General features: G+C 46.3%; 2 protein-coding genes across 3 annotated transcripts; both read left to right on the top strand.

Annotated features, from left to right (window-relative positions):
• The first annotated feature begins 863 nt into the window (after positions 1-863).
• On the top strand, positions 864-2,640 carry npvf (neuropeptide VF precursor). The gene is made up of 3 exons (XM_061256339.1): positions 864-1,087; positions 1,787-2,162; positions 2,515-2,640. The coding sequence occupies exons 1-2, from the start codon at positions 953-955 to the stop codon at positions 2,156-2,158; spliced, it is 507 nt and encodes a 168-aa protein (XP_061112323.1). The 5' UTR covers positions 864-952; the 3' UTR covers positions 2,159-2,162; positions 2,515-2,640.
• Positions 2,641-4,097: 1,457 nt separating this feature from the next.
• LOC133137255 (cytochrome c-like) lies at positions 4,098-9,984 on the top strand. Of its 2 annotated transcripts, none has more exons than XM_061255420.1 (3): positions 4,098-4,245; positions 5,112-5,289; positions 6,646-9,984. In XM_061255420.1, exons 2-3 carry the CDS (start codon positions 5,121-5,123, stop codon positions 6,792-6,794), a joined length of 318 nt encoding a protein of 105 aa, XP_061111404.1. In that variant the 5' UTR covers positions 4,098-4,245; positions 5,112-5,120; the 3' UTR covers positions 6,795-9,984. The 2 variants fall into 2 exon arrangements, with proteins under 2 accessions (XP_061111404.1, XP_061111405.1); XM_061255421.1 differs by lacking the exon at positions 4,098-4,245 and adding an exon at positions 4,500-4,624.
• Positions 9,985-10,887: the final 903 nt, after the last annotated feature.

The raw sequence follows: 10,887 nt of genomic DNA, 5'->3' as shown, positions 1-10,887 counted from the left end.
ACATACACGCAAAGAGTCTTACAGCGATGTTTCCAGACACTGTACATAACAACATTTTATTGCATTTCTTCACAATTATCATGATGAATATAATTTTCATATCATGCCAGTACTTGTCTCCATGAAGTCCATGTACCACAGAAAATAGTTACAAACAAAAAGTTTCATTTTTGGCTTCAATGAGATTCTGACCGGGCGCTGCTCTGGAGTGGCACAATTCTGCCCCCTGGTGGATGGCTGTGGTGGTGCAGCACATGGCGCAGTGCTCTGGGCAGAGCCGAATGGGGCTCGTTTGTCTCCCTGTTTGCGAGCAGTAATGAGCCCTGTGTCATGCTCGGAATGTGCCCTGTGCCCCAATTATCTCCATCGGCTCCGTGCATCATAAATGTATCATACACTTTATACTTATTATTCATATTTTAATTATCATTATCATCAGTGATTGGTCCTCTGTGTAAAATCTGAGGGCTGTGATTGGTCCTCTGTGTAAAATCTGAGGGCTGTGATTGGTCCTCTGTGTAAAATCTGAGGCCTGTGATTGGTCCTGTGTGTGTGGGTCTGAAACGTTGCCTCTCTGAATCCTGTGTGATGATTGGTGGTTAAAAAAGCAAATGCTGAGTATGTTAAATTAGGTGTTTTTCGCCTTTGCTCCTATCGTTAATGGTTTCCCATTGCCATGGTCCCTGCTCTGTCCTAATTAACCACACTGTAAGTAATTAGTGAATACCAGTCAAGGTGTTTCTGTTTTTACAGCTTTTGTCATCCGGTGCAAGGACATTCTTCACATTGCCCCCAAATGTTCTGAATGAGCTACTAACGTCAAACGTCAAATTCTGAGAATTATCTGTGTGTGTGTGTGTGTGTGTGTGTGTGTGTATGTGTGCCGGGGTGGGTTATTTGTTTGGGGGGTTTAAGTACTGGCCCCGGGCATGGAGCTCCGGTGTTTCCGGTAATGATGATCCGCTCTGCCGCTGCGCTGCTGCTCGCACTGTTAATCAGCCGGGCCGTTCCCCGCGCGAGAGCGAGAGGACACGGAACGGCCGCCGCGTTCCCCCGGTACACCGGACAACAGCCGCCCTATCCAGAGGTAAACACACTCACCGCTTAAGTGCGCACTTTAGACACACGGACGACATTACCGCAACTGTGAAACTGTTAGACCGGCTCAAATATCGCTACCCTGGACATTAGTATGACTTGTAGCGATGCTTCACTCTCAGAACAGAGAGTGTTCTGTGGTTTGACTCCGTAGAGGAACCCTCTGTCATAGCTCCCAGACAAAGACAGACAGGGTTCTTCTGTGGAATCACAGGGTTCCCTTTTTCTGTGTATATCACATATAACAGTATCATTCTTTTTTGGTGAAAGTATGATACATTACATAATGAAGGTATCGGGCACAAATCATATTTTTGTCAAAAATCAAGGTTTTCGTGCGGTAGATTATTGCTATTTATTGTTTTGAACTGACTATTGTTTTTTAATTGTCAAATGTATCTTATTACGTTCAAAGAAACCATATAGGCTAAAAGGCAGGAAATAAAATACGGATGATGCACAAAACACAACAAGAAAAGAAGAACCAAAGGTGTCATTCCTCTTTTACTAAAACTTTAAAATGAGGTAATTTGACCCAGTCCAAACACAAGACGGCTAAACTTGTTTGACTACATCACCGTTACCATAATCTGTTAGCAAATATAATGTGTCAGCTTAGCAGGCAAATCATCGTTCATGGTGCGTCAAGTTTAGTCTGTTTTGGACATTCGTGAATTATTTCCCCCAGACAAACCAAGCGTCTGCGAGTGTGAGAAGTCTCGAGATGGACAATTTTAAAGCTGAAGAGGTTCCCGAAATCAACAAGAGCAACAGTCCCGTCATACTCAAACTCTACCCTCCCGTAGTGAAGCCGGAGGCAGTCCACGCCAACCGGCCGCTGCGCTTCGGCCGTTCCTCGCCCCGGGGCGCGCTGTGGTTGCTCCGGTCCCCGCTGACTCTGACCCGGCGCCTCGGGAGGTCGTCGGAGACGGACTCGTCCATCGCGCTCGCGTGCCACCAGTGTGGCCGCGCAGGCGGCGTGGCCGCGCCTTCAGTCACGCACCCGCAAAGGTTCGGCAGAACGAACCGTTTCTACAACCCAGCCCTGCCCAGCCGCTAAGAAGGTGAGCTCGTGAAAGGTGAATCTTTTCCTCTTATTACCCTGCTGTGATATCCGCCTGTCGCTAATATGTTCTAGCTGGTCAACCTGCTAGTGCTGGTAGCTGGTCAACCTGCTACCAGCTGTTTGAAAACATAGCTTGAACTGGTCAAACCATGTTGAGCTGGGATCTGGTCTGAACTGGTCAACCAGCTAAACCATGCTGAGCTGGGAACTGATCTGAACTGGTCAACCAGATACCAGCTGTTTCAAAACCTAACTTGAGCGCTTTTTTCAGCAGGGACAACGATTCGTGTCTCGCTCATCACATTTTCCGTAAAGACGCGTGCGAGTCTAAATCTCGTCTTCCCGCGCAGATCCCAGGGCCGCGGACTGGCTCTCGGTTACGCGGATGACCTCAGAGAAGATGATTTTCTAAATTTCCCGAAAGATGGAGAAGGGGGCCTCCGACTGACCCAGGACCAGCGGTGACTGCGCCCGGAATCACGCTGTACATAACATGGATCTTGTCATGTTAAATACAATACGTGTAGGCTGTAAAATATGAATAAAAACAGTGTGACAGTATATTGTGATATTCTTCTCATTTTATCTGGCGTGATATTCAGTAAGATATTCAGTAGGATATTCAGTAAGATATTCAGTAGGAACTGCTGAAAAGGCTGATGACACTGCACTTTAAATTGGCTAAATGTATTTAACTCTTTGGATTACAATTTTTAATCTCTGGTGTCAAGCTGTTTGTTGGCACAGCAACCATAAATAAGAAGCATTGACTTGTATTGTTCAACAACAATACAATAAATAATTAATCTTCGTTTCCTTTTGAGGGGTACTTAATTTAAATTAAGGGGGTTGGTATGGTTTCTGGGGTAAATTCATGTATAATGATTATGATTATTATTATTAATAATAATAATAATAATAATAATAATAATAATAATAATAATGTATAATTACGGTGGCGGCACGGTGCAGTGGGTAGCACTGCCGCCTCACAGCAAGGAGGTCCTGGGTTCGAATCCCCGTCGGCCGGGGCCTCTCTGTGCGGAGTTTGCATGTTCTCCCCTTGTCTGCGTGGGTTTCCTCCGGGTACTCCGGTTTCCTCCCACAGTCCAAAGACATGCACGTTAGGCCGATTGGAGAGTCTAAATTGCCCATAGTTATGAGTGTGTGAGTGTGTGAGTGTGTAAGTATGTGAGTGAATGGTGTGTGTGCCCTGCGATGGACAGGCGACCTGTCCAGGGTGTATTCCTGCCTTTCGCCCAATGTATGCTGGGATAGGCTCCAGCCCCCCTGCGACCCTGTTCAGGATAAGGATGGATGGATGGATGGAATTACGGTCATTTTAAGGGATTTGTATTTCATAGTGGAAGTAAATCTCATTCAATCTGACCTATTTGAACCCGAATTGTCACGTCCAGATTCTGTTGTTTTGTAGTTTTGTCACTAGATGGCAGCACACAATAAGGGGGCAGCTGTTTTTCATTTACTGAGATTCCCCGCGTGCCGCGGGCTGAGTTGTGTGGGTTTCGCAGGAGGACGTTTCTCTTTGATGTGATTATTTAAAACAGCAGCGAGCTCCTTCCTGACTTCGGTAAAAATGCATACCTTTCCAAACAATAACGCTTGAGACATATTCATTCAATTTTTACACAAATTGAGTGAGAAGGCAGCGGGCGCGCGCATGAGGAAAACCTCATCAGTTTGGTCAGTGAGAGACGTTTTTACGGTGTTTTTAAATGTACATTGACGTAAATGATACAGTGTTTGGCTCTGAACACTAGTTGGGCATTTCGGTCCAAATTAACAATACAATGGGTGTGTGTGAAGGCTGCGTCTATGAAGCCGTTGCGCAAGATACACAGGTTTCCACACGCTCGAAGTCTCAGGGAAGCACGAGACACTGCGAATTCCACCGAAATGTGAGAACTTTTCGGGACGTCGATTGACGGACAGCTGCGCTGTGCAATCTGCAAGAAATACTCCGTGACGTTTTACCGGAGGCGTGACAGGGTGTGTCTGAGGATTACAGCCAAGGTGTGATCCGCACCTGAAAATTCCACAAATTTGCCGGCTTTTACCAGGTAAGACATCTGCTGTTGCGTTTCTCATGATTATTGGGACTATGGTTCTTAGTGATAATATAAATAATAGTTTATATGTATGTATATTGTATGTAAATGTCAAGGAATAGAAAGCTTATGTAATGATTTGGCGAGACTGCTGTTTTGGCCAAGTAGCGCACGTCCTATAAATCTTGTTTTTGCTAAGGTAGAAGAGGTATTCACTAACTTTCACGAGGTTTACAGTTTTGCTTGTGTGTGTGTGTGTGTGTGTGTGTGTGTGTGTGTGTGTGTGTGTGTGTGTGTTTGTTTGTTTGTTTGTGTGTGTGTGTGTGTGTGTGTGTGTGAGTGAGAGAGAGAGAGAAAAATCTGGAAATCTAGAATCCTGAAAGCTGCACGGGTAAGCGGATGAAATGCTAATCGCGGCGGTGTTGATAAAAGTTGTAACAGTGGGTCAGGTAATATCTTATTATGATGTAGACTAACTATGAGACCGCGCACCGAACCCTAATTGGGGCATACCGGAAGTGAAACGCGCGCCACCTCTTGGGAATTATGCAGCGTTCTGAGCCGCTTACTGAGCCACGCGGCATCACAAAAGCGCTGGAGGCTGATGATGATGATGATGATGGTGGTGATGATGATGATGATGATGGTGGTGATGATGATGATGATGGTGGTGATGATGATGATGATGATGATGGTGATGATGGTGATGATGATGATGATGATGGTGGTGATGATGATGATGATGATGGTGATGATGATGATGATGGTGGTGATGATGATGATGGTGATGATGATGGTGGTGGTGATGGTGATGATGATGATGACGAAGGTGGTGATGATGCTGATGATGAAGCTGACGCTGGTGGTTCTCTCTGCAGAGGCTGAGAATGGGTGATGTGGCGAAGGGTAAGAAGGTGTTTAAGCAGAAGTGCTCACAGTGCCACACGGTGGACGAAGGGGGGAAGCACAAGGTGGGACCCAACCTGCACGGTCTCTTTGGCCGCAAGACTGGCCAATCACCAGGCTTCTCCTACACACAGGCCAACATCGATAAAGGTGTGTGTGTGTGTGTGTGTGTGAGAGTGTGTGTGCGTGCATGTGTGAGTGTGTGTGTGTGTGTGTGTGTGTGGGGGTGGGTGTGCATGTGTGTGTGTGTGTGTGATTGTCTACTCTGACCTTTGAGAGTATGAGTGTGTGTGTGTGTGTATATGTGTGTGTGTGTGAGAGTGTGTGTGTATGTGTGTGTGTGAGAGTGTGTGTGTGTGTGAGAGAGTGTGTGTATGTGTGTGTGAGTGAGAGAGTGTGTGAGTGTGTGTGAGTGTGTGTGTGCATGTGTGTGTGTGTGTGTGTGTGTGTGAGAGAGAGTGTGTGTATATGTGTGTGTGAGTGAGAGAGTGTGTGTGCGAGTGTGTGTGTGTGTGAGTGTGTGTGCATGTGTGTGTGTGTGTGTGTGTGTGAGAGTGTGTGTATATGTGTGTGTGAGTGAGAGAGTGTGTGAGAGTGTGTGAGTGTGTGTGTGTGTGTGTGTGAGAGAGTGTGTGTATATGTGTGTGTGAGTGAGAGAGTGTGTGAGAGTGTGTGAGTGTGTGTGTGTGAGTGTGAGAGTGTGTGAGAGAGTGTGTGCATGTGTGAGTGTGTGTGAGAGTGTGTGTATATGTGTGTGTGAGTGAGAGAGTGTGTGAGAGTGTGTGAGAGTGTGTGAGTGTGTGTGTGTGTGTGTGTGTGTGTGTGTGTGAGAGTGTGTGTGTATGTGTGTGTGTGAGAGTGTGTGTGTGTGAGAGAGTGTGTGTATGTGTGTGTGAGTGAGAGAGTGTGTGAGTGTGTGTGAGTGTGTGTGTGCATGTGTGTGTGTGTGTGTGTGTGAGAGAGAGTGTGTGTATATGTGTGTGTGAGTGAGAGAGTGTGTGTGCGAGTGTGTGTGTGTGTGTGTGTGAGTGTGTGTGCATGTGTGTGTGTGTGTGTGTGTGAGAGTGTGTGTATATGTGTGTGTGAGTGAGAGAGTGTGTGAGAGTGTGTGTATGAGAGAGTGTGTGTATATGTGTGTGTGAGTGAGAGAGTGTGTGAGAGTGTGTGAGTGTGTGTGTGTGTGAGTGTGAGAGTGTGAGAGAGTGTGTGCATGTGTGAGTGTGTGTGAGAGTGTGTGTGTATGTGTGTGTGAGTGAGAGAGTGTGTGAGAGTGTGTGAGTGTGTGTGTGTGTGTGTGTGTGTGTGAGAGAGTGTGTGTATATGTGTGTGTGAGAGAGTGTGTGAGAGTGTGTGAGTGTGTGTGTGTGTGAGTGTGAGTGTGTGTGAGAGAGTGTGTGCATGTGTGAGTATGTGTGAGTGTGTGTGCATGTGTGTGTGTGTGTGAGTGTGTGTGTGCATGTGTGTGTGTGTGTGTGTGTGATCGTCCACTCTGACCTTTGACCTCAGGTATAATCTGGGGTGAGAAGACCCTCCAGGAGTACCTGAAGAGTCCGAAGAAGTTCATCCCAGGAACGAAGATGATCTTCTCCGGGATCCGCAAGAGGAAGGAACGGGACGACCTGGTGGCCTACCTGAAGGAGGCCACCTCCTCCTAGAGGCTCCGCCCCTTACCTGCCCACACACCTGACCACACACCTGAAGGAGGCCAGCGCCTCCTAGAGGCTCCGCCCCTTACCTGACCACACACCTGAAGGAGGCCAGCTCCTCCTAGCTCCGCCCCTTACCTGACCGCACACCTGACCACACACCTGACCACACACCTGCCCACACACCTGACCACACACCTGCCCACACACCTGCCCACACACCTGACCACACACCTGACCACACACCTGCCCACACACCTGACCACACACCTGACCACACACCTGACCGCACACCTGACCGCACACCTGCCCACACACCTGACCACACACCTGCCCACACACCTGACCACACACCTGCCCACACACCTCACCACACACCTCACCACACACCTCACCACACACCTGTGTTATCATTATTTATTTTCAGAGAAAAGAAAATTTTTTAGGAGACAAGCATAGATTTTAATATTGTTCTGGTTTTCTGTTATTTTCTTTTTATTTATCCATGCTTAAACAAGATTAATTTCTGCTTTTATTACTGTTGTGAATCAGTGGGCATTTGTGAATATTTCATTTATCACTCAATCTCAAAGTTTAAGAAAAAATAAAATTGTCTTTTAAAGGTACAAAAGGTAATTTCGGACTTTCGGTCAAGAGAGGAATAGCAGCAACAAACATGATGACCACAACACTGTTTATCCCTCCCCCTTCTCTGTGAATGTGCTGACATTGAAATGCCATTGGCTGTGGCAGTTAGACCCAATTTTCAAGCAATAAGCTTCAATTATTGTGCAGTTATACAAGTGTCGGGCTGTCAACTTTATATTTTGAAACCCGAATTTAATGATAGGAAGGGATTTACAATAGTCTTGTAACAATGTTTTAACACAAAAATCTTACCTATTGTACCGTTAATGCCACTGGAGAGGGCGCGGTGGCCTGGATGTTTACTTTTAAACTCCGGTCCTGGAGGGGGCGCTGTGGCCTGCATGTTTACTTCTAAACTCCGGTCCTGGAGGGGGCGCTGTGGCTTGCATGTTTACTTTTAAACTCCGGTCCTGGAGGGGGCGCTGTGGCCTGCATGTTTACTTTTAAACTCCGGTCCTGGAGGGGGCGCTGTGGCCTGCATGTTTACTTCTAAACTCCGGTCCTGGAGGGGGCGCTGTGGCGTGCTGTATTTAATCCTCATTTACTTGGCCTTGGATGTCTACTGCTGGCATGTCATCTTTTGAAAATATTTTTTTAACTATACAATTAAGAGTATTTTTCTTTTGACCCATGTTTGTGTACATAAGACTGTGGTCACATGAATCCTAAATGCTGAGGTGATTGTGTCCTCTGTGAGCGTGTTTGATCATGGTGGCGTTTGGTGATTTGTATGACTCTGTTCTTATATTTTACTCATCTACATTATTAATGTACCAGGCTTTACACCACTATTGCCTGCAGACAATAGCATCATAAAGTTAGCTGTTTCACTTTATAATGCTCATACACTCAGTGAGCAATTTATTAGGTACACCTGTCCAGAAGCTTCATAATCAGCCGATCATGTGGCAGCAACTAAATGCATGAAAACATGCAGATGTGGTTGAGAGGTTCACCTGTTTTTCAGGCCCAATGTCAGAATGGGGAAGAAATGTGATCTAAGTGACTTTAACATGGAATGATTGTTGGTGCCAGACAGGGTGGTTTGACTGCTCACCTGGAATCACAGCAGTCTCTAGAGTTTGCTGAAAGTGGGCATTAGTTCTGCAGGCAAAAAAAGCCTGTAAATGAGAGACATCAGAGGAGAAGGGCCAGACTGCACAAGGCTGACAGGAAGGTGACAGTAACGCAAATAACCACACATTACAAGGGTGGTATGCAGAAGAGCATCTCTGAACACACAGAACATCATACCTCTAAGTGAATAGGCTACAGCAGCAGGAGACCAATAAGTCTAAGAAATACCTAATAAAGAGCTCACTGATTGTACATTCATAATTTAAAACGCATTATTACTTTTAGGACAGAACTTTGCCTGTAATCCTACAGATTTGTGTGAGTAGGTGGGTGTGGCCTTGTGAAAAGTGAAAAGATGTCGAACCAAATACCTTTGTGTGGAAACAGCCCTGTACCTAACCCTAACCCAGCAACACTGACCTAACCCTAACCCAGCACTCTGACCTAACCCTAACCCAGCACTCTGACCTAACCCTAACCCAGCAACACTGACCTAACCCTAACCCAGCACTCTGACCTAACCCTAACCCAGCAACACTGACATAACCCTAACCCAGCACACTGACAACCCTAACCCAGCACTCTGACCTAACCCTAACCCAGCACTCTGACCTAACCCTAACCCAGCACTCTGACCTAACCCTAACCCAGCAACACTGACATAACCCTAACCCAGCACACTGACATAACCCTAACCCAGCACTCTGACCTAACCCTAACCCAGCACACTGACATAACCCTAACCCAGCACTCTGACCTAACCCTAACCCAGCACACTGACATAACCCTAACCCAGCAACACTGACATAACCCTAACCCAGCACTCTGACCTAACCCTAACCCAGCACACTGACATAACCCTAACCCAGCACTCTGACCTAACCCTAACCCAGCACACTGACATAACCCTAACCCAGCACACTGACATAACCCTAACCCAGCACATTGACATAACCCTAACCCAGCACTCTGACATAACCCTAACCCAGCACTCTGACCTAACCCTAACCCAGCACACTGACATAACCCTAACCCAGCACTCTGACCTAACCCTAACCCAGCACACTGAGCCCAGCTGCGAGAGGGGCTGCTGGGAATTGTAGTCCTGGAAGCAGGTGTCACAGCCTCTTGCTGCAGGCTGTCCTCCAGGTCTGCGGTGTTGGCAGTTGGATTCACCTCAGATGTCGCATAGACCTGTTTCTTTTCTGGGTGTTTCTGTTGTTCTCCTCGATTACTCATCATCCCTGTTGCTGGGCGGAACTTAGAGACTCCAGTGAGAATTCCTCCTGTTCACTGTTTTATAAGCAGTGAGTTTATCTGTTGTCATGGTGACCGTGATCAGACAAGTGTCACAGGTAAAGAGCTATTTGTTTATTGTTTATTTTTTCAACACGCATCACACAGTGTCTGCAGGTTTAACCCCTTTAATAAGCACTGAAGGGGAGCACCCAAATAAATTATCTTTTTTTTGGCAGCTACTGACTCATGCTTCTGCTCAGACATGCTTGGCTGCCAAGTTTGTAATGGTACAGGTGATTATTATGGGATGTAGCAGACCAGTAATGGCTCTTACTGAGGCTATAGGGAGAGTGTGTACATATGAATGTGGTGTGTGTGATGTGTGCGTGTACATATGAATGTGGTGTGTATGTACGTGTGTGTGTGCATGTGGTGTGTGTGTGTACATATGAATGTGGTGTGTGTGTGTCTCTACGTGTGTGTGTGTGTGTGTACATGTGTGGTGTGAGGTGTGTGTCTACATGTGTGAATGCATGTGTGCGTGTACATATGAATGTGGTGTGTGTGTCTCTACGTGTGTGTGTACATGTGTGGTGTGATGTGTGTGTGTACATATGAATGTGGTGTGTGTGTGTCTCTACGTGTGTGTGTACATGTGTGGTGTGATGTGTGTGTGTACATATGAATGTGTGTATGTACATGTGTGTGTGTGTTTGTGTGTGTCTCTACATGTGTGTGTGGTGTGACGTGTGTATCTACGTGTGTGCATGTGTGTGAGTGTACATATGTATGTGGTGTGTATATACGTGTGTGTATGTGTACATATGAATGGTGTGTGTGTGTGTATGTAAATATGAATGGTGTGTGTGTGTGTGTGTGTACATATGAATGGTGTGTATGTGTGTGTGTGTGTGTGTGTGTACATGTCTGTGTGTGAGAGAGCAAGAGAGTGTGAGGCAGTAAGAGAGTGTATGTTATGTACAGGTTCACCTGTATGTGAGAGTATATGGAGCAAATGTAGTGCCAATTTTATTTATGCTATTATTTACTATGTTTTTCACATCGTAAACATGAGAATTAGAGAGAGAGAGGGAGGGGGAGAGAGGGAGTGAGAGAGAGAGGAGGGAAAGAGAGGAGG

This window comes from Conger conger, chromosome 9 (assembly GCF_963514075.1).
Source record: "Conger conger chromosome 9, fConCon1.1, whole genome shotgun sequence".
NCBI classification, from domain to species: domain Eukaryota; kingdom Metazoa; phylum Chordata; class Actinopteri; order Anguilliformes; family Congridae; genus Conger; species Conger conger.
Note: the sequence above shows the minus strand (reverse complement) of the source record. Positions and strands in the feature narration are given on the sequence as shown.

Coding starts and splice junctions, on each gene's coding strand:
- npvf (XM_061256339.1), top strand. CDS start 953: ATGATGATCCGCTCTGCCGCTGCGCTGCTGCTCGCACTGTTAATCAGC. Junction 1,088..1,786: donor AACAGCCGCCCTATCCAGAG/GTAAACACACTC, acceptor TATTTCCCCCAG/ACAAACCAAGCGTCTGCGAG.
- LOC133137255 (XM_061255420.1), top strand. CDS start 5,121: ATGGGTGATGTGGCGAAGGGTAAGAAGGTGTTTAAGCAGAAGTGCTCA. Junction 5,290..6,645: donor ACAGGCCAACATCGATAAAG/GTGTGTGTGTGT, acceptor CTTTGACCTCAG/GTATAATCTGGGGTGAGAAG.